The sequence below is a fragment of the Gambusia affinis genome, linkage group LG18, assembly GCF_019740435.1.
Source record: "Gambusia affinis linkage group LG18, SWU_Gaff_1.0, whole genome shotgun sequence".
NCBI lineage: Eukaryota > Metazoa > Chordata > Actinopteri > Cyprinodontiformes > Poeciliidae > Gambusia > Gambusia affinis.
Window position 1 is genome coordinate 7,420,007 of NC_057885.1, and position 25,355 is coordinate 7,445,361.

The 25,355-nt window shown below is 42.2% G+C and overlaps 1 protein-coding gene across 3 annotated transcripts in view; it reads right to left on the minus strand.

Moving 5' to 3' along the window:
* LOC122819909 (adenylate cyclase type 2-like) overlaps positions 1 to 24,988 on the minus strand; it is a 30,248-nt gene extending 5,260 nt beyond the window's left edge. The window contains exons 1-22 of one of the 3 annotated variants that reach the window (XM_044096959.1): positions 24,704 to 24,988; positions 23,578 to 23,728; positions 22,043 to 23,119; positions 16,676 to 16,885; positions 15,578 to 15,751; positions 15,002 to 15,151; positions 14,352 to 14,509; positions 13,343 to 13,454; positions 13,110 to 13,237; positions 11,467 to 11,625; positions 11,161 to 11,320; positions 10,830 to 10,988; positions 10,691 to 10,722; positions 10,497 to 10,550; positions 9,867 to 9,930; positions 8,974 to 9,071; positions 8,765 to 8,849; positions 1,821 to 1,958; positions 1,666 to 1,743; positions 1,178 to 1,359; positions 402 to 486; positions 143 to 301 (exon numbers count right to left, since the gene is read on the minus strand). In XM_044096959.1, coding sequence (XP_043952894.1) covers positions 143 to 301; positions 402 to 486; positions 1,178 to 1,359; positions 1,666 to 1,743; positions 1,821 to 1,958; positions 8,765 to 8,849; positions 8,974 to 9,071; positions 9,867 to 9,930; positions 10,497 to 10,550; positions 10,691 to 10,722; positions 10,830 to 10,988; positions 11,161 to 11,320; positions 11,467 to 11,625; positions 13,110 to 13,237; positions 13,343 to 13,454; positions 14,352 to 14,509; positions 15,002 to 15,151; positions 15,578 to 15,751; positions 16,676 to 16,885; positions 22,043 to 22,921 — 3,264 coding nt within the window. In that variant the 5' untranslated portion in view covers positions 22,922 to 23,119; positions 23,578 to 23,728; positions 24,704 to 24,988. Of the gene's footprint in view, positions 1 to 142; positions 302 to 401; positions 487 to 1,177; positions 1,360 to 1,665; positions 1,744 to 1,820; positions 1,959 to 8,764; positions 8,850 to 8,973; positions 9,072 to 9,866; positions 9,931 to 10,496; positions 10,551 to 10,690; positions 10,723 to 10,829; positions 10,989 to 11,160; positions 11,321 to 11,466; positions 11,626 to 13,109; positions 13,238 to 13,342; positions 13,455 to 14,351; positions 14,510 to 15,001; positions 15,152 to 15,577; positions 15,752 to 16,675; positions 16,886 to 22,042; positions 23,120 to 23,577; positions 23,752 to 24,703 lie in introns of all 3 variants that reach the window. The other 2 variants (XM_044096958.1, XM_044096960.1) reach the window with 2 other exon arrangements.
* Positions 24,989 to 25,355: the final 367 nt, after the last annotated feature.

The following is a 25,355-nucleotide window of genomic DNA, read 5'->3' on the forward strand; positions in this document are numbered from 1 at the left end:
GCCTGTGATGAATGTCAGCCAAACTACAATCGAAGTTAATCAATTGGAACCAATTCTAACTCAATAAACCATTAATTAACAATTAATCACAAGCCGGTTAATTGCTTGCATCCCTACTCTGTCATGTTTGTACAGTATTTACTTGATTGCGGACGGCTTTGCCCATGAAGAAGGAGGCGACGTGAAGCGGCATGACGTTCTCTAGGAGGAGCTTGTTGACGTTCTCCATGGTCTCCATCTCCTCTCGCTCTGTTTGGAAGCAGCACTCCAGCAGGAAGTCTACGCGACACGTCAGCTCGTCCTGACAGAGTCACACAAACACACACAACGTCTCAATGTGCATCGACCAATTTGGTACGCTTTATACAGTATTGTGTGGTAATTGATAAAAAGAGACCAACCCGTCTAGCCAGAATGATGCACACAATGTAAAAGATGACCAGCCAGATCCCGGACATGATCTGAGGGTCCTTCAGCACCCCGACACTGTAGACAGACACAAATATAAAGTAATTCTAGAGTTGAACAGATCAATAAAAAGGCCGACCCACTCCCTCTTCCAACTTCCTCAACCATGGATGCCTTGTTTCTAAACAGGGTTTGCATCCCCTGCCACCCAGGAGGGCTTCTTTCTATAGAAAGCAGCTAAATAAATGATGGAGATCTGAAACCGCAGACAAGGATTCACAATCTGGGCTCGACGTCACGGACCACAGGGAAGAAATTTAAGACCTTCCCGAAGCGAGGCTGGTGGCATTATGACTGCCGAGGGCGGTGAGCGGAGGAAAGTTTAACACGTGCAGCGTAGCTTTCGTCTGCACGCACTCAGGGGTGTATTAGTTTGTCAACAAACCGAAATGTAAACAGAAACAAGATTTCAGTAATTGATTAACTTACTATTGTGATGATTAACTGGATAAAACACATAGACACATCCTGGAGATTTTTTCATTTAAGCCGTTTTTATACAGTATTATAAATATATCAAAGGATGAAAATAACCCAATAGTTTAATTCATTTCTTCTTTAAATAAGAAAATAAGCATATTATTTCCTAAAATGCAGTAACATTCCTTTAGTGAACGCTTGATCATTTGTAGCAAAGGATGCATCTGCAGCTAAAAAATACTCCTAACATCCAAGTAGACCCAGTAGTACTATGCATAAGGTCACTCACTGTTTGTGATCTTCATTATAGAACACATCCACAAGGCAACTGGACTCGTTTTCGTAGACTTTGAGGAAGAGGGCTAGGTACACCACCACAGCCAGCGTGAGCAGGAATCCCTTCACAGAGAAGCAGATCCTAACAAACACCATCACTCCCAGCATGGCCAGCAGGCAGCAGTACAGGTAGTACTGGATGTTTTCACCAGAAGGAGGGAGGGCAGAGAAACAGGAGCAAATTGGTGAGATGTGTTGTTACAAACTTGGAACGGAACAATTCAGATCTGAGCTTCAGATACTATGACTGCGAATACAGTGAAACCTACTAGATAGGTAATAGTTAGCCAACAAGGTTAAAGATTAATGTAAACTATGGGAAATGCAAACACAGAGAGAAATCAATGTTAGCACAGAAAAAGGTGCAAAAACTGTCTCCTGTTTCCATGAATGTGTTGTCAAATGTAGAAAAAAGATCTCAGAATCTGGTGAGATACTCACAGGCAGATCATGCACTCTGTGTCCTCCTAAATATGTGGTGTTAGTGACCAACGTGCAGTTTCTTCGTGGGAGGATGATCTGGATAGAATACGGACACAATGGAAATGAGACCATCAAGCAAACGAATCGAGCGAATGATCAGAAACAATACTTACCAAGTTGAGGATGGCCATGAGCAAAGTGATGAGGATACACAGAGTGACGAGGAAAAACCGCAGCACCGCCCTGGCAGGGAGGTTGCGTGACAGCTTCACTAGCCACTGGACGTTTAATGGCAACTTGGAGTGCAATTTCTGATGAGGATAAAGCGAAAAACGTCACTATGGCACCACTCTGAGTCTTTTCAGGACACAGAAAACTGGTGATCATTTCTACTTAGGGGAGACCATTAAACTACGCTTTCCATTTTAATGTTTTAATGGCAGACATTCCAATGTTTTTTGGTACCTTTAATCAAAATTTCCAAAATCATATTTGCTTACATGGTCTGGCAAAGTATCCATACCATTTGAACTCACCTTTTAGCCACCTTACATCCACAAACCTCAATATATTTAGAAACTTAGGAGGAGTCAATGCTGCTGCTGGGTTTCCTTAGATGGAAAATGTTTTCCATCAATTTGAAGAATAAACTGAACTTGATGCATTTTTTGATAACTAGGTTGAATTGGAGCTGACTCAATTACCGTATATGTTGGGATCCGGGGTGTTTTGCTGTTTTCTTTTTTTTTTCTCCTCCACCAGAGGTCGCCATGAGGTGGAGACTGGAGGGCGTGACCACAGGCAGCAGTATTACCTGCGCACCTGTAAGCGATCAGCTCATCTGGTGGAGTTAAGAGGAGGGAGCAGCCAACACTTCTTTGCCAGAGTGTTAGCCTGATATGGTACACCAGGTCATCGTGCGTTTCCCTGTGTTTTCCTCCTAGTGAACTCTCCGAGTAATTTCTTGTGCGTCTCCTCCCCAGGTGAACCGTAAAGTACTCTGAGGACTATCCGTTGAACCCTGAACCTCCGGCTGCCTCCACAATATCATTGCCCTCGTGACGCCACGGAAAATACCCGCTGGTCGCCCTCCATCACTTTCCTCCACCCCGGTACCACCGAAACCTCCCAGGCGCAGATCATCACCTAATCCAGTAAGAACGTTCCTTCACTCTCAATCTCAAATTCCAACAGCCCCTGAACTCATCACTCCTCTCATCCCCTCCAGTGAACCAGACCCGGCCGTTTATACCTTTGGTCCCCCGACCCAGATTTCACCGTTGTTGTTTTTTTTCAAATAAACTTCTTTTACTGATTTCGGGTACTCCGTCTTGTGTTTCTGCATGTGGGTGAGAAGAATAGAGCCCAACATGACAGAACACTCTGGCCAACAGACAGACCCAGCAGAATCACTCCGGAGAACCCTACAGGAACAACATTCACTAATCCAAAATCATGAAGCAGTTTTACAGGAATTATCCAGCTGTCAGTTAGAAACAAACCGCCGCCTCGAAGAATTAATAGACTTTATGCGAAACTCTGCTCCACAGGCCTCCGTTCCCGCTCCAGATCCTGCACCGGTGCTTTCAGCAGTCTCGCAAGCGGCATCTCCACCTCCTTCCAGTTCCGTGGATATGGCCCAGCCCATGTTTTCCGGACTACGACCACTCAACCCGGAAAGGTTTTCTGGTGACCGGAGCAAATGCCAGGGCTTTTTGCTACAATGCTCTATTTTATTCAATTACTCGCCGCAGAGTTTCCCTCATGATAATGCTAAGATTTCATTCATTATATCGCAGTTGTCCGGTCAAGCCCTAAGCTGGGCAGAATCAAGATTTTCATCTTCACTAGATTATGGTTGTACTTTTGACGAATTTTTAAAGGAATTCAAATTAGTATTTTCCCCGGCTCTTGACAAGACCTCTTCCTCTCGCGAATTATGGTCCCTCAAACAGGGACAACGAACAGTGTCCGAGTTCGCTATAGACTTCAGAATTAAAGCCGCTGCCTCTGATTGGAATCAGTCAGCGCTCAAAAGCGCCTATTTTCATGCGTTGAGCGAACAACTAAAGGACGAACTCGCTACCCTCGAGGAGCCTGACACATTGGATGCTTTAATCAACCTAACCATCCGCCTCGATAATCGGATCCGTACCCGCAGTAGAGAACGAAGTAAGAAGACTCCGTCGGTAAGATTTTTTCAGTCCGTCCAGACACCCTCTACCCCCTTACCGTCCTCTAACTTACCAGAACCCGAACCCATGCAAGTAGGGCACACACGTCTAACACCTGAAGAGAGACAAAGACGAATGCAATCAAACCTGTGCTTGTATTGTGGAGGCTCTGGTCACTATATTTCAAGCTGCGAGGTTCGGTCAAAAACCCGGGTCCGCCAGTAGATGCGAGGAGACTGGCGGACCATCAACAAGATCAAAAGAATCCTCGTCTCCTACTCCCTGCAGTCCTGTTTAATAAAGACCAGTCCATTACTCTTTCTGCTATGGTTGATTCCGGATGTGAACAAAATCTCATTGATTCCCATTTCGTCCAGCAGATGGCCATTGAAACTGTTCCGCTCTCCACTCCCCTGCGAGTTTCAGCTTTAAATGGCAGAGCTCTTCCTCAAATCACGCACAAGACCAAACCAGTACAGTTAATCATTTCGGGTAATCATGTTGAAACTGCCTCCTTTTTTGTTTTTCCGGTTGCTAACCCACCAATTGTATTAGGATTTTCCTGGCTCCAACTACACAACCCACATATTAACTGGTCTAAAAGGCACATTGAATCTTGGTCTCTTGTTTGTCACTCCACCTGTCTTCGTTCTGCAGTTCCCCCAGGTTCCCCTCCGGCGACTCCTCAGGAGGCAGACCCTCCTGACCTATCTTCAGTCCCCACCGAATATCATGACCTAGCACCAGTTTTCAGTAAGTCCAAGGCTCTCTCTTTACCACCACATCGTCCATATGACTGTGCTATTGATTTACTCCCAGGAGCTCCCTTACCCAGCAGCCGACTCTATAACATTTCACGTCGTGAGAGAGAGACCCTGGAGAAATACATCAATGAGTCCCGTGCAGCTGGAATCATTCGGCCATCCTCTTCTCCACTGGGAGCCGGATTCTTCTTTGTTGGTAAGAAGGATGGATCTTTGAGACCCTGCATAGATTATAGAGGTTTGAACCAAATCACAGTTAAGAACAAATATCCATTACCACTTCTTTCTTCAGCTTTTGAGCCAGTCGTGGGTGCCACAGTTTTTTCCAAACTCGATCTCAGAAACGCTTATCACCTCTTTATCATTCGTCAAAGGCGACGAATGGAAGACCGCCTTCAAGACCCCAATTGGTCACTTTGAATATTTGGTGATGCCATTTGGGTTGTCTAATGCTCCAGCATTTTTTCAAGCGTTAGTCAATGACGTTTTGAGAGACTTTTTGAATGTTTTTGTTTTTGTTTATTTAGATGACATCTTGATCTTTTCCAAGAATCTGTCGGAACATAAACACCATGTCCGTTTAGTTCTCCAAAGGCTTTTGGAAAATAAACTCTTTGTAAAGGCTGAAAAATGTGAGTTCCACCAGTCGTCCGTGACCTTTCTGGGTTTTATTCTCGAGGGTGGACAGGTGCGACCCACTGAAGAAAAGATAAGAGCAGTCTTGGACTGGCCCGTCCCAGAATCCCGCAAACAACTCCAGAGATTTCTGGGTTTTGCTAATTTCTACAGGCGATTCATCCGCAACTATAGTCAGACGGCCCAACCACTCACTGCCCTAACCTCCACTAAGACACCTTTTTCTTGGACCCCAGAAGCGAATTCAGCATTCCTCAAGCTAAAGTCCCTGTTTTCCAGTGCACCGGTGCTCATTCAACCTGACCCCAGTAAGCAGTTCATAGTGGAGGTGGATGCATCAGACATTGGAGTAGGAGCTGTATTGTCTCAATTTTCCAATTCAGACCAGAAAACTCATCCATGTGCTTTCTTTTCCCGCAGACTGTCTCCCGCGGAGCAAAACTATGACGTTGGAGACCGGGAACTGCTTGCAATAAAGCTTGCCCTGGAGGAGTGGAGGCATTGGCTGGAGGGCGCTGAACATCCTGTGCTGGTCTGGACTGATCATAAGAACCTTTCTTACCTCCAGTCAGCCAAAAGACTCAACCCACGCCAGTCCCGGTGGTCATTGTTCTTCTCCCGGTTTAACCTATCCATTTCTTTCCGTCCTGGCTCTCGTAATGTTAAACCTGACGCGCTCTCCAGAATTTATTCCCCTGATGACGCTGAGAAGGTTCCATCCACCATCCTACCCCCCAGTTGCACAGTCGCCTCCGTCACATGGGAGATCCAGGACCTAATTCTGCAAGCTCAACAGTCTGAGCCTGATCCCGGTACCGGTCCATCTAACAAGATCTTTGTTCCTGCCTCGGTTAGAGCACGTGTCATCCATTGGTTACATTCATCCAAATTCTCCGCTCATCCTGGGGTTAGTCGTACTATAGCTCTGGTCTCCCGTCGCTTCTGGTGGCCGTCGTTGCACAAAGACGTTAAGGATTACGTTATTGCCTGTTCCATCTGTGCACGCAGTAAGTCCTCCCATCAACCCCCCTCTGGTCTGTTACAACCTTTACCCATTCCCAAACGCCCATGGTCGCACATCGCCTTAGATTTTGTTACTGGGTTACCTCCATCCCAAGGAATGACCACTATCCTAACTATTGTCGACCGTTTTTCTAAGGCCTGTCACCTCATACCCCTCAGAAAACTCCCCTCCGCTTTCCAGACAGCTCAACTTATGGTTAAACATGTTTTCAGACTTCACGGTATCCCGCAGGAAATCCTGTCAGACCGAGGCCCACAGTTCATCTCCCAGGTTTGGAGGCATTTCTGTTCGGCTCTAGAAGCCAAGGTCTCACTCACATCCGGTTACCATCCCCAGTCCAACGGTCAGACAGAACGACTAAATCAGGAACTCGAATCTACCCTCAGGTGTTTAACTTCCACTAACCCATCCGATTGGTCTCGGTATCTGCCATGGGCTGAATATGCACATAATTCACATGTCTCGGCTGCCACAGGTCTGTCCCCTTTCGAAGTTTCCCTTGGTTACCAGCCCCCCCTGCTGCCGTCTGATGAAAAGGAAATCACTGTCACATCCGTTCGTCATCACATCAGGCGTTGCAGAGCCTTCTGGGACAAAACCATTTCCGCTCTCCACCGCACCGCTGACCAGAATCGTCGCTTTGCAGATCGCAAGAGACGACCAGCCCCTGACTACACACCTGGACAGAAAGTTTGGCTTTCTTCCAGGGATATTCCCCTGAAAGCCATGTCCAAGAAACTGTCTCCCCGTTTTATTGGTCCATATGAAATCGAATCAGTCATCAGTCCATCTGCTGTCCGTCTCCGTTTGCCTGCTTCTCTTCGTGTACACCCCACCTTCCATGTCTCACAGATCAAGCCAGTTCAGACCAGCGCTTTGTGCCCTCCTGCCGAGCCCCCTCTCCCCCCCCGTGACGTAGATGGGCACCCGGCTTACGGGGTTCGCCGGGTCGTGGCCTCCCGTCGACGGGGTAGGGGCTGGCAATACCTCGTTGATTGGGACGGTTACGGTCCGGAGGACCGATCTTGGGTGCCCGGTTCTTTTATTTTGGATCCCTCTTTGATTTCTGATTTTCACGCCTCTTGCTCTTCTTCTTCTGTTGGACCGCCGGGTGGCGGTCGTTGAGGGGGGGGTACTGTTGGGATCCGGGGTGTTTTGCTGTTTTCTTTTTTTTTTTCTCCACCAGAGGTCGCCATGAGGTGGAGACTGGAGGGCGTGACCACCGGCAGCAGTATTACCTGCGCACCTGTAAGCGATCAGCTTATCTGGTGGAGGAGGGAGCAGCCAACACTTCTTTGCCAGAGTGTTAGCCTGATATGGTACACCAGGTCATCGTGCGTTTCCCTGTGTTTTCCTCCTAGTGAACTCTCCGAGTAATTTCTTGTGCGTCTCCTCCCCAGGTGAACCGTAAAGTACTCTGAGGACTATCCGTTGAACCCTGAACCTCCGGCTGCCTCCACAATATCATTGCCCTCGTGACGCCACGGAAAATACCCGCTGGTCGCCCTCCATCACTTTCCTCCACCCCGGTACCACCGAAACCTCCCAGGCGCAGATCATCACCTAATCCAGTAAGAACGTTCCTTCACTCTCAATCTCAAATTCCAACAGCCCCTGAACTCATCACTCCTCTCATCCCCTCCAGTGAACCAGACCCGGCCGTTTATACCTTTGGTCCCCCGACCCAGATTTCACCGTTGTTGTTTTTTTCAAATAAACTTCTTTTACTGATTTCGGGTACTCCGTCTTGTGTTTCTGCATGTGGGTGAGAAGAATAGAGCCCAACATGACAGTATATTGAATTGTCTTTTTTTGTGAAGTACCTTAATATGACGTGTTGTGAATTGACACTATACATATAAGTGAAATTGAACTGATTTAAACAAGATGCATTGGAGTTTTTCAGGGATTCATGTCCATCCATCCATCCATCCATTTTCTTACACCCTTCTTCCCTAATGGGGTCAGGAGGGTTGCTGGTTCCTCTCCAGCTGCGTTCCGGGCGAGAGTCGGGTTCACCCTGGACAGGTCGCCAGTCTGTCGCAGGGCAACACAAAGACATACAAGACAAACGACCATGCACACTCACACTCACACCTAGGGAGAATTTAGAGAGACCAATTAACCTGACAGTCATGTTTTTGGACTGTGGGAGGAAGAACCCGGAGAGAACCCACCATGCACAGGGAGAACATGCAAACTCCATGCAGAAAGACCCCGGGCCGGGAATCGAACCCAGGACCTTCTTGCTGCAAGGCAACAGCTCTACCAACTGCGCCACTGTGCAGCCCGGGATTCATGTCTTAAACATATAAAACATTGTGTTGGTCTGTAACCTAAAATCCCAATAAAGAGCATTAAAGTTTGGTAATATTCAAGTGGTTTGACTTATTTTGCAAAACAGTGACTGTTTCTTTTTCTCTAGAGCTTCATTTCATTGTAGCTGATCTCAATTAGCATCAGCTATAATAAAGTCATGCAGCGTTAATCTGATGTTGATGCATAAGCGTAGATTTTACCTTCATGTACGCAACAAAAGAAATGACCAGAAGTGCCACCATTACAGGGAAGGTCACACCGTAGGACACTGCCATTTGAAAGTTCCTGTAACAGTCACAAAGTTGAGTTAAGTTAATCTGCTCGCCGTAAAAATGTTCAGAACAATTAAGATGCAGCTTTAAACAGACACAACGGTTGCATGCATGAAGATGTTTTAAGAACTACTTACTTTTCAGAGACAAGCATCTGGACGGTGAAAAGAGTCACAAAAATTACGGCGATGCAGCTCACAGAGTAGTGCAAATTCGTCACCTTTGAGAGGCGGAACTGGAAGGCAGTTTTAAAAAAAAGCTGGTTAGCGGTGACAAGATTTTGTCTTTTCAGTCACAAGGTTTCCTGTGTGTTGCCCTGATCAAAGTACTAATACTCAAACTTTTGTGCATTTTGTCACATTAAAACTTCTAACTTCAATTGATTTTATATGGAGTTGAAGAAAAATGACACTTTGGCTTGAATGAGTGTTCAGTTCAAACTCAGTCAGACTGGATGGAGCTCATTAATGAATTGCAGTTTTCACTTATAACGCTGGAAAAATTTCTTGTTTTAAGTGAATCAATCTGCAAGTGGAAGTAGTACCTTTTTTATCAAGTGATTATTGACTAAAACAAGCTCCCACGTCTTGCTGAAAAGCTACTTGTAAGCTAGCTTTGTCTTATTTCAAGTGCATTAAAATATTTGCATTAGAAACTGGACCAGAAATACTTGATATTACTTTTTTGTTTGTTTTCTAGTATATCTAACAACTTCCTGATTTGAGCTGTGAAACTCTGCAGCTCTTCCAAAGCTACAATTAGCATTTGGAGAATTGGTTGCACTAGATTTTATTTATTGATGTCTGTGTAAATGAGCACCGGATTTTTATTTCTGAAAAATTTTGATTGCCATCTAATTTTTCTCCTTAAAATTCACAATTACACTAAGATTCTAGTAAAACAAATTGAAGTCTGTGGTTGTAATGTCTCAAAAGGAGAAATAACTGAAGGCGTATAAATACTTTTTTCAAGGAATTTTATGTGTACATACTTTTAAAGAGCATATATTAGGTTTCAGAAGAAACTATACCTGTTTCTCTACACTGAGGTCATTAAACAACAGAGTCAACCAGTTGAGTTTCTTCATTTTCCTCCTAAATGAAAAGAAACAAGGAAACATTGGAGAAATTTAATAAGCTAAAACAGCACCTGGTAGTTCTTTTATATTGTCATATTTTAGACTTTAAAATTCAAAAAGACAGGAAAAAGTAATCTCAAGTTAAACAAGGCCATCTACAAGTTTCAGCAAGTGAAATTTAATACTTTTTAAGACATTTTAATGCCACAAAGAATTAAATTTAAGACTGAAAGAATTAAAAATATAGGGGATATTTGGGGGAACTTGCTGCATAGGAATAAAGAATAAGTAAAAAGTGTGAACCCGGCTTTGTGCCTGTAATAAAGGCAAAAAAAGACAACTAGCTAGCAAGGCTATATCAGCCTCAACTGCCTTGAATGCAATGAAGATCTTTGACTTTTGCCTGACAGAAATGACCCACAAGAAAAAAAATACACAAAACAGTAAAGCTATGACAAAATTTAAGACCTCCGATCAACATATTTAAGACCAACTTACAAGTTTTAAGAGCATTTAAGACATGTTGATTTTACACACAAATTTAAGACATTTTAAGGATGAGTGGACACCCTGTAAACTCACCCAGCTATGTCCACTGTGTCCAGCGATCCCTTTATGCTGCTATCAATAGACAGACTAAAACAAATGAAAAGACATTATTGATGGCATCCTCTGAGAAGACCAGAGAGTTGGTTTCATTTAGCTCCTTTGAGCTGGTTGGATTCGACTTTGGAGAAATTTTAGCAACGTCTCTTTAAGAGATTCTCGCAGCTTACCGGTTGGGATTGTTGTGAAAATGTGGTTCTTCCTAGAATCAAACACAAACATAACAGGCACTGTTAGACTGGGGTACAATAGGCCATGATCATTTACAACACTGCCCAGTGGGATGGAGAAGCAGGAATACGTCCTTACCATCGATGTCAGCCGTGGACGCGGTTTGACGCCTTTGAGAGGCCTGAAGGCCTTCTTTTTCTGTGGGTTGCTCAGGTCGGCGAAAGGGTGGACGTTCTTCCAAGATTTGAGGTACTGAGACATTCGGACGGACGCCCTCTGCTTGTTCTCACCCGCTGCCTGAAGTTACAGCAGAGGCTGTTCAGTTTTTAGATCAACAACCCATACTTACGAGAAAAGAATCTTTTAATTTACATTTTAAGACAATGTTTCCCCACAAGGGCAGGGTAGGGAAATTTTATTTACATAGCACCTTTTTAGCAACAAGGCTAATGAAACTGCGTGCCCCTACCAGATTAGGCCTTCGCGGAACATTGCTTGGTTTGTTGGGGTCAATAACCAGGAATGTTTTTCTCAAGTTAAGGTGAGTATTTCGACTTTCCCCATCCCCGTCCTCCACCTCGTACGCTCCATTCAGGTGCTGCAGTGTTTCTTCAGTTATGTGGACTCGCCTAGTTGCACCAGCATTTACAAACACAAGTTCAAATGTTTCCAGAATAGATTTAAGCTTAAAAAATATTGCTTTTTCATTTAAATTAACGAACATTTTACATGGTTTCATACAGTTTAGTTGTCAGATAAGGATCACTTTTCTTACCCAGGAAGGCCTCCGGACTCCATTTGATTGGCTAAGGTAACATCATTTGACCAGACATCATACTGCCACTTCTGAGAGCCAATCACACCGGAGAGCACGTTGCCAGTGTGAACGCCAACCCTCATGTTGATATCCACTTCTGTAGCCCGTCTAAGTTCACTAGAAGAAGGCAAAGAAGAAGCTAAAAATCAAACTTTCACTGAGAAACATGGATAAAATCAAAGAAAATGTGGATGAAATTTTTCAATTTGTCTTAATAAGTGTCTTCACACCATATTTAGAGCTCTCTGCTTATATTAAGCTAATCTAGTTTTTATGTTATTATTAAATATAAATAGAATTTCATTGTGTTTAATATGAAATGTAATAACTTTCCACATCAGAACAGCTTTTAGTTTGTTTTCAAAGTACATAAATATGGCTCCATTCAAATGAAATGGAACCAAATATTGCCACATTTGATTTGCATTTGCCTCATACTTGAATTTCCAACGAACGCAAGCAATGAGGCTTCCACCTCATGGTGTCCTGCATTTGCATCAAACAGCACAGAACGGAAAACAAAATAGATTATGCAAAATATGTTATTTTAAAAGTGTGGGGAAAACACAACCAAGGTACTAATACTCTAAGTTTTTTATATTTTGTCACATTAAAACCACTAACTTCAGTTCACACGTCAATGAACGTGTGAGCTGACGTCAAAGTATTATACATGTCAAATTGTCAAAACGTTGACTTGGTACGTCAGCAATACCAACACCGGCAGCAGTTGGTATTGAACATCAACTACTGCAAGCAAAAAAACTCTTAAAGGGGTATTATGTGTTTTCCAGGCAAATAGTACCATTTTGTAGTGCAGTGAAGTAACTATGTTAACTTCAGTTGTTATAAAAATGCTACATATGCCAAATATGACGTTTAAGAAATTTGATGTTGTAATTTAACGCCTTAAAATTGGGCTTATGTCTCTTTCGAAAGGCCTGGTCTTTCTGGAACTCCGCCTTCAGGAAGTCATCACAACAACCCTTCTCTATTAATCCTCTAGCAATGTTTTTCCCAACGTTGCACTGAGAAATAGCTCATACAAGGAGCTCAGCAGATGCGCAGACCCACTAGGTGTTTGCTAATTTCTGCTGGCTAGTTTGAAGGAGCGGAGTGGGGGAGGGAGGCCTGCTCCGTGAGACGGTATCTTGGAAGCTAAGAGACTGCATCTCAAAGGTGGAGCTAAGTCCACTCAGGCTTTTTGCACAGCTGAATGGTTGCTATGGAGATTAAAGGATTTCTCAAGCATACATGAAAGGATGAAAGTAACACTTTGCGAAACAACTGAAAACAATGTGTAAAACCTTCTGCATAAATCTATTGATATCTGAAAGTGATTGGAAAGTTGCTAAGAGTTGATCAAATATCAAAATGTCATTTTTATAAGCCAAAACTTAACAAAAGAAGTGAAAAAGATGCATTTCTAAAATTATTTTGGAATTCTTTTGGAACAAAGAAAATAATTCCTGGTTATTTTTTGTCCCTACTGATCATTTGGTGGTCTTGTACGTTGTAAATGCCGGTATAACACATTTAGATCATTTAAAAATTTCTTGGGGAAGGGTTAGACAAACTCAGATAAATCCACATGGACTGACTTGATGGCGGTGCACATGTCCAGGCCCATTCGAACGCAGTTGATGGCGTGGGTGGGAATGGGGTCAGGCAGGCCGGAAACACAATAGTAGCAGTCCCCCAGGATCTTGATGCGGAGACACTCGTTCTTCTGTGCTCAGAAAGAAACACGGGGGACGAAAGAGTTGGGTCTTAAACATCTTAATTCAACAGAAAGATGTCTATGACAAAAACGTGACATCATACGCAGCTTTACCTTTGCGATGTCGTCAAATTTGCCAAAAAGCTTGTTGAGGACCGCGACCAGCTCCTCAGGCGTACAGGTGCTCGCTAGCTTAGTAAAGCCGACAATGTCTGCATAGAGGATGCTGGACAAACGCAGAGAAAAATAAATATTTAACATATGGGGAAGATAAAAAGAAACATGTTTGTGTTTTTGGTAGGATGGAGCAATCACAGCTAACAGTAAGTTAGTCAAGGTCTGTCACTCTGTAGAGGGAGAGTTCAGGCATAGAGGGACGTTCACAAGGAGATGTGACAGATGTAGTATACATAGTAAGTAAATAACAAAGTTATATTTATAAAGAAAAATGTGTGTTAAGACGTAGCTGTATTGTGTTTTGTTTCTTTCAGATACTCCCTGAAGCGAGGTGTGTACCGTGACAAAGTCTTGATCCATGTCTCATTTCTTTGTAAATTTGTTCTGACAGATACATTTTCATCTAATCCTGTGAAAAGGTAGAGAAATATATAGTTTATTCTGTATATTTCTGTAAATGTGAACCACTTTTTACACTCCAGAACAATCCCGTTCTAAACTTTATTTAGTTTTCTTCTTTCCTTTCTCCTCTATTCTTTCCTTCCTTTCTTTCTTCCTTCCGTCTTTTATTCTTTCCCTTCTTCTTTATGTCATTCTATCTTCCTTTCTTTCCTTCCTTCCTTCCTTTCTTTCTAACAATGGCACTTTGTCACATTGTGATTGTAGTATGTAGAAATCAATACATTTTGAACCCCTGCTACTCTGTTGCCCCTAAATAAAAGCCGCTAAGCCCATAGTATTTTTAAAAACTTGAAAACATGGTCTCATTTCCCGTTCCACCTCACATTTCTGAGCTGCTCCGTGTCGCTCCGTCACACTAAATCCCAATAAAACCCACAGAGATTTGTGGCTGTAATCTGATAATGCATAAATACTGAGGATCTGTAACAGAACTAGTCAAATAGCACTAAGAGCGATCAGCCAATCCTCCACCTGCGGCTGTTACCTGACATCCCTGTGCTGCCGAACGTAAAGACTGTGAAAGTTGGGGTGGTTGCTGGTTTCTTTCGCCTCGTCGCTCTTTGGCTTGGACAGCCTCCTGATGACCTCACTTTTCAGCTCCACGGCGATGTAGCGTGGCAACACCGACAGCAAGAGCCCCTCCTGTGTCAGATGAAACACACGGAAAAGGGTGTTAATGTGCGAGAGGCGAAGCAAGGCGGGACGTTTCGAGACTCGAAACCACCAGATTTCTGTCGCTCAGAAACGACAGGGATGTGTTCGGAGTCTGTAAAAAAGAAAGCAGTGTTTGCTCGCTGGGTTGTGTTTCATCTCTTTGTTTGCCCGCAATGAATGGTGCCCATTTGGGTTTGCCTTTTCTATTGCTGCTGAGCCCTCAGACGAGTGAATGATTAATCTATTGGCCTAATAGCAGGGAAAGCATACAGGTACCAGGCGGTGGCTGGCCAGTGAATGAGGCCTTTAATGAGACCAATGACACAGAACCGTTTGTAATCCAGGTGAAACAAGCTGCCTAGAAAGGTATTAAGGAGGGACTTTTCATACGACTGACTCTGTCCTTTCTAAACAAAAGAGTACGGATTAACAAGAATCAGTGTGTTATTACTGTAAATATGATTATACAAATGTTTCAACCTGCTGATACTTCTTCACTTCCTTCTGGGAGCGCACGGCGCTGAACTCTTCCCGCTTCTTGTTGGATGCCCTGAGATCGTTCTCGGTCATCCACAGGTGGAAGACCCCGAAGCAGTTGACGCACATAAACAGCACGGCGTTCGCCACCAGCTGCAAAACAAGAGTTCATTGGATGACGTCTTCACCTTCTGGACGTAACAGTTTTCCACGAGACACGACGGCGACATGCAAATTAGGCTGAAACAGGCCAAACGCTCCTTTTTCGTTTTTCAATTGTCCCCATTAAGACGCATAATGAGCGTTATTATAGAAGGTTCCTGTTTACACATGAGTAAGCTGTAAATCAGTAACATATCTGCCTGATCATTTGCATGTTTTCTAGAGGAAGTGAACCGTGTTGGTCGCACAATACAAAATACTTTTATACACCTTCATGCTGCATCTGAATTATGAGTCTTATGTGAAGGTAATGTTGCAAATATCTTAAAACTCCTTAATATTACTCTACTCTGTTCATACTAGATTAGATTAAATGAATTATTCAATCTTTTGAAAGAACAAATAATGTTGTTTTACCTGCTCGGCCAGTAGTGGAATGTTTGGACGAGTGTTTGCATTCTTGACAGGGACATACACACTGATGATGATGATGTGAGAGACACTGCTTCCTATCCCAACTATGAGGGCCCAGGTCAGAGAGAGGGGCAGGACCGTGTAAACACTCAGAGACAGGAAGAGGAAAAACGCCACCTGAACACAAGAAGGGAGCAATGAAACTCAGAGAGGCTTTCTGCAGTTATCACCAACTCAAATAAAAAAATTTTAAGACATTTTTAAGACCATTACAACTGAAATTTAAGACATGCACCATGTGAGAAGTGTACAAAAGTAGTAGTGCCAAGCTTTTTTGCCCAGAATGCACCTGGCATCATATGCTTTAGCATCAGAAATGAGCCAATAGCAAAGATAATCTACACTTGCCAATGATAGACTCAAAAATGCTAGCTGGCTGGGTAGCAAGGGCTTATTGGCCGCTAGTTAGCAGTAGACTCAACAGCCTTGAAAAAAAAAACCAACATAGAATATACAAGAGTAAATAGTTCTGCAACAAAATTTAGAACTTCTAATGTATTTAAGGTAAATTTAAAATAATTTAATGAATTTTAGACATTTTTAAGACCATTGTGAATTAAATTTAAGACCTGTATCTCAACAGAAATGTACAAAAGCAGTAGTGTCAAGCTTTTTTGCCCAAAGTGCACCTAGCATCATATGGGTTAGCATCAGAAATGAGCCACTGGTGAAGATGAATGTCGACCAGTCAACTGCAGATAAGTTACACTTTGTAAAGTTAGTGATAGATGAAAACAGCTAGCTAACTAGCAAGGGTTTATTAGCAGCTAGTTAGCGGTGGGTGTGATTCAAGCTTTTGCCTGCCAGAAAAGTCTCATGAGAAAAGTAAACTACATAGAATATTCAAGAGTAAATAGTCCTGCCATGATAAAATTTGAGACCTATGATCAATGTATTTAAGGGTAACTTATATCATTTTAAAAGAATGTAAGACATCTTAAGGTCTTAATTTCAGATATATGAATTTAAACTTTTTTAGGATACCGTAACTAAAGAAAAGAACAAAACTCAATCCCATTTTCTATTTTAGCTGCTTCTCACCTGTTCCCATGCGTTCACCTCTCCCCCTGTGAAGATGAAGACCATCGCCGTGACGTAGAGCATCCCCCAGACGAAGAGCACCAGCGCTCCTCCACAGCGTCTGACTGTGGCCACCCAGGGCAGGCACACGAGCAAGATCACGTTCAGACAGAGAACCACGCACACCACCGACAGGGCACCAACGTGATCGCCGAGGTACGGTTCTTCTATCTGGATAATGGAAATGTTAGCAGATTTAGGTAAAGTTTAAACAGCAACTCTTACAAACAGCATAATTTTCTTCTTTCATACAAAGTGTCTTCATGGGATAACATTAAATTCTGGAAGACCTTCAGCGATATCTGCCTCTATCTCTGTAGATGTTGCATATCAGGCTGTGAGCTCCAACGGTTTAAAAAGGCTCTGCCATACTTCATCCGAAGTGAAAAAGAAAAGTCTCTCGTTGACGTAGTCGCGTGGTAAAAATGGCATTGTTTTGTCTGGAGGGAGGCATCCGACTGATCTTCACACACCAGACCCAGATCCAGTTATTTCACTGAGCTTTGTGCGAAGTGTTGTGTGATTGGTCAGAGGTTTGTGGGTGTGTTTTAGGCAGAAATGTAAGAAAGCGTTTTAACTGCCAGAGCCTGGGGATTAATTCAGGAGCAGTATCTCCTTTAAATGAGAAAACTTTCTTACTATAAAGACGTAAAACTTTTGTTGTTACAAAAAGTTTCTTGTTACAACAAGATTAAAAACAAAATATCTTTTCCTTTAAATCAGAAAGTTAGCCACAGTAAAACAGCAACACCTCTTGGTCTTTTTAGTTGTCGTCTAGAGGAAACAGGGTGAGAAGAAGGAGAGTCATAGCAAGCCCCTTAATGCCTTCTGAACAAGTCATAATCTGTCTGAGGAGCGTATTTTTACATCTTGTTATAACGAGATATAAAACTGGTCACATTATAGCGAGGAACTCATTAAAACAAATAGCATATTGTTATAACGAGACATGAAATTTGTTTCTCGTAACAAGAAACAACAACAAGAAATGTGAGTTTCTCATGAAAGGACAAGTTTCTTGCTATAACGAGATATAACACTTATTATGACAAGAAACTTTCGTGTTTTAACGAGATGTAAAAATTTCTAAATGAAACGCGAGAGTTTCTCGTTGAAAAGAAAACATTTCTAACTGTAATAAGACATAAAACTCACCTTGTTTTAACAAGAAACTTGCTTTCTAACAAGAGTTTTACATCTATATGTTAAAATGAGACGATAACGGGAAACTTTATGATGACTTTTACCTTCTACCTGCCCAGCCTCTTAACCTCTCTGGCAGTTAAATGTTTCCACAGGAGTGCACTTGAACAGCAATTTTGGGATTTTGTTTCAACTAATCTGCTTCCACAATCCGTCACCAAACATCCTACAGCCACATGACCCCGTGCAGACTCTTCAGCTCCAGATGAAGTATGGGAGAGCCTTAAAAGTCCTACATACGGCCTACTTCTCCCTACCTAGCTGACATGAAGCACAATCATCAACATGTACAAGAACATCATGCAGCTTAGGACCCAAAAGCACCATCAGAACCCAGTTCTTCCCTGGCCTTCTATGGGAAAACTATTGTATTTATCACACATTTAAATGAGAAAGTGTATCCTAAAGATTGATAGTCACCTGGGTAAAATCCCTGTAAGACATGCTTTTATATCCCGTTGTCTTGATCACTGTAAGCCGATTTCCTTTGGAACTAGCCAGGCGTCTGCTGCTTGCTTCCAACAATTTGTAAACTCATTCCATACAAATATGTTGCCATTTCCTCTCTGTATCACTTTATCTTAATAAACCTGCTTTCGTCCACATCATAAACCACAGCCACCAACTTTTTAAAAAAAAGTATTTTCGACTGTCACTGTATGTTTATTTCCATCTGAAACTTTACAGATTATGAGCCCCGAACGAACCAAAATAACTCCCATTGTGCCGCAGGTCTCGTTTATTTCTTTACATCACAGTAGAGTACAGCAGCGAGGCGAATGCACATGTGGGGGGAAAAAAGAAACAAAGAAAGCAGGCTCTATTTTAGAGGCTTTGTCAGGTCATGAATTAAAAACTGAAATCAATTTCATCAGCAAACCCATCAAAGGTAATACAGGAAGAGTGTGCAAAGCATTCCAGTGACTGACCTATAAACCTATCATCTGCTGATCTCTCTCAACGAGTCGGAGCAAAATTAAAAAGCCTTTTTTCATTTGCATGAAAAGCGGGCTCTGCTTTAAATGTAACCTGACACTTTCATTTTCTTTTTCGTAAAACAGAGGAAAGGCTACTGAAATTGGTCATGTTTTTGCAGTTACTGTAGTTACTATTTTATTTGATGTTACAGGTTGCCACGAGTTTGCTTTGAAGACTGGAACATAAACAATAACACAATTCCACACACACACACACACACACACACACACACACACACACACGTGATCATATCCAAGAGCAGTAAACACAGCATATCAAACATGTTAATTACTCTGCGTAGGTGTGACGTGTTGTTCCGTTTCTGGGGAGGCGCAGGGACGGCTATATGGGGAAGCTCTGACGAAAGGACGCGCGATCTGAGCTGCTCTGACGTTGGAGCAGCAATAAAGCTTTAGGAGTTCAACAGAACAGCGTTCTGAAAAAGTATCACTTCTTTAAATGTAGGTAAATACTGTGGGGATGCGGGAGACTGTTTGCGGCAACTGTTCACACGCGGTACTTTATTTTTACTGGAATGAAATGGAGCTCAAGCATGTCCTGGTGTTTTCACAAAAACAGGTTTAATGCTCCTTTAAACGCCATGATTAGATTTCCTTTTTAAGTCGTTGACTTGCACTGTGATGAAGTAAAAGTCTTCTCTTTGACTCGGAAGACTAGATAATCTAATCTATCCACTGATTGTAGTACAAAATAATCGGGCACTTAATTCTTCAAGATAAACATTTTTCCAAAGCTGAGAGGTTTGACCTGGTTTTGATTGAAGTCTCCAATGTGAGAAATTTCTACTTGTTTTATTTCCTGCTACATATAAAGGCAGTGTTGTGGACACAAGCATGTTCAAATGAGTAATATTTTCTCACTTTAGGTTGTACAACAATGCACCTGGCATCATATGTGTTAGCATCAGAAATGAGCCAGTGGCAAAGACGAACGTTGTCCAACTGGGGATAATTTACGCTTGTAAAATGATAGACTCAAAAAAGCTAGCTGGGTAGCAAGGGCTTATTGGCAGCTAGTTAGCAGTAGACCCAACAACTTTCAGAAAAAAAAAATACATAGAATATACAAGAGTAAATAGTTCTGCAGCAAAATTTAGAACCTGTAATGTATTTAAGGTCAACTTAAAATAATTTAATGAATTTAAGACATTTTTAAGACCATTGTGAATTAAATTTAAGACCTGTATCTCAACAGAAATGTACAAAAGCAGTAGTGTCAAGCATTTTTGCCCAAAGTGCACCAAGCATCACATGGGTTAGCATCAGAAATGAGCCACTGGTGAAGATGAATGTCGACCAGTCAACTGCAGATAAGTTACACTTTGAAAAGCTAGTGATAGATGAAAACAGCTAGCTAACTAGCAAGGGTTTATTAGCAGCTAGTTAGTGGTGGGTGTGATTCAAGGTTTTGCCTGCCAGAAAAGTCTCATGAGAAAAGTAAACTACATAGAATATTCAAGGGTAAATAGTCCTGCATGATAAAACTTGAAACCTATGATCAATGTATTAAGGACAACTTACATTATTTTAAATGAATTTAAGACATCTTAAGGTCTTAATTACAACCTAAAGTGTTGTTAATCTTCCCAGAGAAACTTGAATTCATGATCTATTTGTGCATTAACAGTTTATTCAAACTGAAGAGAGTTTCAAGACAGTTTCTCAAAGAAAACATTTCTCCTGAAGAAGAGGATCTGGGCACAAACAGCAAGGCCATGCTCTTACACACATTCCTGTAGTAGTGGGAACTGAGTAGTGGGTTTTTTTTTTTTTTTGTGGTGTTGTTGTCAGTTGCTATGGTAACGAGTCGGTGCCTAGCTGCGCTGATAGAGAGAGCGAGAAAGAAGTGGTTTTGTTTTGTACTTTAACAGTTTCTCCCTTTGCTGTGGATCACAGCAGGAAATTAATAATATCTACATGTCCAAGTTTGATTAAGTTAATGGAGTTATTCTACGGTAGCAGCGCGGCTTAGAAGAATTGTCTTTTTGCCCTGCAGCGATGTCTTCAGGCGTAGAATTTCCTGATGTACACAATAACATGCAGAGGGTCTATATTTATAAATATGAATATGATTTAGTCAGTGCCTCACCTGCTTTGAACCTCACCGAACGTCACTAAAGAAAGTTCTACAAAGCTTTCACTTTTCTTTTTTTTTGACTTGTAAAGAAATCTGTAAGAGGCTCCAAAAAGCTCGAGATTGGGTCAAAGGTCAAAATCTCGAGAATACAAGAATACAGTCGTAATATTAGCAGAATAAAGATTCAGTTTTATCAGAAGAACATTGCAAAATTACACAAAAATAGTTGTTTTAATGACAAAAAAAGCTTCATGACCTGACATGACCAGCTCACTCCACAGTTATTTCTTTGAAATGGACTTAGGTCTTTAAATTATCATTTGAAAGTCCAGCTTTATTGATAATAAATTGATGCTATGGGTGAAGAGATGAAGTATTTCCTTCACTGATACCAAAGAAAATCTTCACAAAATGTTCAACATTTCTTATTTTAATTTTTTGGTATTTTTTTTGTTGGAGTTCTCATAAAATTACAACTTTGTTCTGGTGAAATTATGACTTTACTTTACAATTTTGACTTTATTGTCATTGGACAAATCTTGTAATATTATGATTTTATTCTTGTCATTTAAAAAAAAAAAAGTAACATTTTAACATTTGTCTTGTTGACCTGAACACGCTTTTCAAACAAGATGGCCGCCCTGGGCATACTAACATCGAAAAATAAATCTTGATTAATAAATAAAATTGATTTATAGCCTATTTCATTTTATTTTGAAATCCATAATTTTCCTTCCATTTCATTATTATAAGATGCAGCAGCAGGTGCAGCTAAAACTAGACGAGTTTTTAGTAGAACAGATTTACAGACAAAGGTGGTTTTTTTATCTTAAGTGCAAAATGCATCTATTTTTTGGCCTTTTTTGAGTCTGCACACTGTAGTTAATGATTAATCAATTGCTAAATTAGTTGATTAGTTCTATTTCAATAACTGATTAATCCAATGAATCGTTTCTGCACAACAAGTCTTCCTAACAGACCTGTGGAAGACAAATGGAAAAGAAGCCGAAACACTGAAGCAGACAGACGCTCGCTCACGCTTCATCTCACCCTTCCTGTAGCGGCAATCACGATGATGATGACCACGCAGAAGATGATGGACAGCAGCAGGCCCGACAGCATGGCTGGAGTCTCCTCAACGCAGCGCAAGAAAGCTCTGTTTGTGGCCTGATAGCAGCAAAACACCCCTTCTTTCACACTCCGCCTAGACCGGGTGCTCTGCCTGTCGACGTAGTCGTCTTCGAGGTACCGCTCGGATCCAACGTCCACACTGTATCTGTTTGGCCTGACGACAGACGATCTGGGTGAACTGCCATTAGTCGAGTTTTCCGCTTTCGATTTGGCTGTCAGGTCCAACATGGAATCGCCTCTGTTGAAGTCCAGGTTGCTCTTCCTGGCCTTGTCCGAATCTAGGCTGGTCCCAGACAAGTTGACGGGGGAGACGGAGCTCATCTTCTCCAACTTCCTTGGGTCGAGCTCCAGCAGCTCTCCGTCGTAGAGGTCCGTGCCGAAGCCGCTGCAGGCGTAACCGGGGCTGGACTTGGTGCTGCTATAGTCCGAGTCGGTGCAGCTGTTTGCCTGCAGTGGAAGGTTCATGTCGTTTTGTTGCTTCATGCCGGATGGATCAACCGGGGACTCCTGATTCACGCTCACTTCTCTCCCCCTCAACAAAGAAATGGCCTTGAGAGGTTCGGGAACATGCGCCGTCTTCACCTCGCCCAACTCTACGGAAACAGGGGACGCACCAAGTCCTGACAGGCTCCCTCCAGGAGCATCTTGCTGTTTGAGGCCGTCTCTTTGGAGCTCCAAGGTACTAGCTTTGCCCTTGCCATCACTGGAGATGACAACAATGTTTGGCACTAAGGCTATCTGTGCTGCTTCTTGTCTGGGACTGAATTCATCCTGCAAAGTTCTGGACTCGTCTGGCATTGTGATCCGTCAGCTTTTTGCCCCGAGATAAATACCTGCGAGCGCAATCTTACAACTTGTCACAACTTGTCCCAGGGTGCTTGTGTGTCAATTTACAGTGAGTTTGAAGTGTTGTACGATCCCACAGATCGATAAGGAATCTTTAACTCGATCTCCTTCAATGAGTTGTGTTCCATGTTTTGAGGAAGAAGAGCGTCTCTGCCAAAGAAAGAGTTGGTTTTAGTACCATTTTCATCACACACCGCTTTGAGACATTTCCCCATTATGCAAAACGAGTTAGTCCTCTTCCCCCGTGACACAAACGCCTGCATACCGCACACATACTGTGCAGCTGTTCAGGTGTGTACCGCATTAAAATGTCAGTGACTCACCCGGTTCGCATTAATAACATTTTTTTCCCATCAACACCTACTGCCAGAGCTTCAGCCCAGCTCTCTTTCTGTGGCTTCCCTCTTTTTGCCTCTTCTTCCCCATCACAGAAAACTGCCTCTCTGCCCAACCAGTGTTTCATGGCTACAGTTCCCCATGCAACCTGTTGGCTCCCTTGTCACGTTAATACCAGGATTAGTCTCAATCTTTTTTTTATCTATCTGTCCTGCAGCGATTAATCTGATTTATCACTGTTCTAGAAGGGATTGTAATGAAATTCATCTCACCTGGTGCAGCCGATCAGTTTAACGTTGTGTCGTTGTTGCAGCTCACATCAGAGGAAGAACCACTTGCAGGTCTAAATCACTGGAAATTTTTACATGAGCTGCTGTTCTGGTAGTATCCTTTCCTCCTTTCGGCTGGTTTCACTACTCTGTTCTGTTAGTCAAAGAAGCAATTTCCTAAAAACAGGGGAAGTCAAACTTAACCTAGGAGTAGGCTACTTCTGCTGGTCTACTCGTCTGCTTTCACAGGCTCTACCTGGACACCTGAGTACAGTCTGTTCATGGTGACCAAAAAAAACTACAAAAAATTTAAAAAATTATAAAAATACGCAGAGATGAAAAGCTCTACCATTCAGATGCAACGAGAAATGACACAATTGAAACAAAAACATGTGAAACCTCTCGATCCTAACACAACAGGCCCTCAAGGTGTGATGAGACACATAAGAATATCCCAGTGACTAACCAAAACATCCCATGCATTTTATTATTATTATTGTTCATTTGTATCTCATAGGTTTATTTTTATGTACACTATGAGCCCACTGATAAAATGCTTCAAGTTTTATTACTAAACACAAACAACAGCTGATTTAATTGAAGTCAAGATGGTTGAGGAAAACAATACTTTATATTCTTAAATGAGAGTTTGTCCTGACAACCTCCCACCCAAATTAGCATAAATAAATATATATAGTTCCTTAAAAGACTCTCAGATCCTCCAAAATGTTTTTTTCCCCAAAGTTAAACAAACCAAATGTCAGAAAGAACAAATTGCAAGAATACATAAAAGCTAGCAACATGCTAATATGTCTGGTATGTGAATGATAAAATATTATTTAAGGTTCTAAAGTAAATGTAACCCTTTGTGTATAATTGTGGATGCTAATAAATCAATCCATACAAATTTAAAAATGTTTTGGTGCTGCTATATTGTAGTGTTAAAAAAAAAGCTATAATAATCTAGCCGTGATAAGGTGTTACTTTTCCTCGGTTTAAAGTGTTTGGAGGCGAATTTAACAGTAAAACATGACATTAAAAGTATTGCTCACTTTCTCTGTTTAAATAAAAGAAGCGAATTCACTAAATATTAGAGAAATGTGCCATGAAGATAGATAGATATCCATACCTTATTGTTTGACAAAGTTATCTTCCATCTCCCTGACAGACCAACTGACAGGCAGGACAGGGTTGAATTTCCCTGATTCTCCGTCGCTCCGCGTCCTCACAGTCATCTTTCTATCGATAGCAAACAAAACTGAAAAAGCACAATAAACATTGCCGAACTAAAACCGAGCGGAAAAACGAAACAATGTCCGTCAAAATCCTTATTTTTCGTTGCTGAAAACAGCCCTTGGAAAGTCCGGGTCTCGATGCAGCGCACCAGCCTCAGAAGTTCGGCTTCGGGCGCGAGGAAGGGAGCTGAGTGCGAGCGTGGGCGCGCGCCTGCCTGCCTGTGTGCGCGGGAGCGCGCTGGTCCAGCAGCGGCACAAAAGCAAACAGAGTGAAAGTAAACAGAGAGAGAGAAAAAGAGAGAGAGAGATGGAGAGGAAAGACGGGGCAAAGATCAGACTTTCTATGAGACACGGCGCAAAGCTAAGACTCGGGTCTGTCAACGGATTTACTTTTTATTTAAAAAATGAGCTAATACAGTTAAATGGAACAAATCAACGTAAATCAGCATCATTAAAGTGGAATTGTGAATAAAATAAGCAGTGAAATGAAGGTACAATGAATAATTTTGAGTTCTCAACATCTCACAAAGGTGCTTGTGGTGTTGG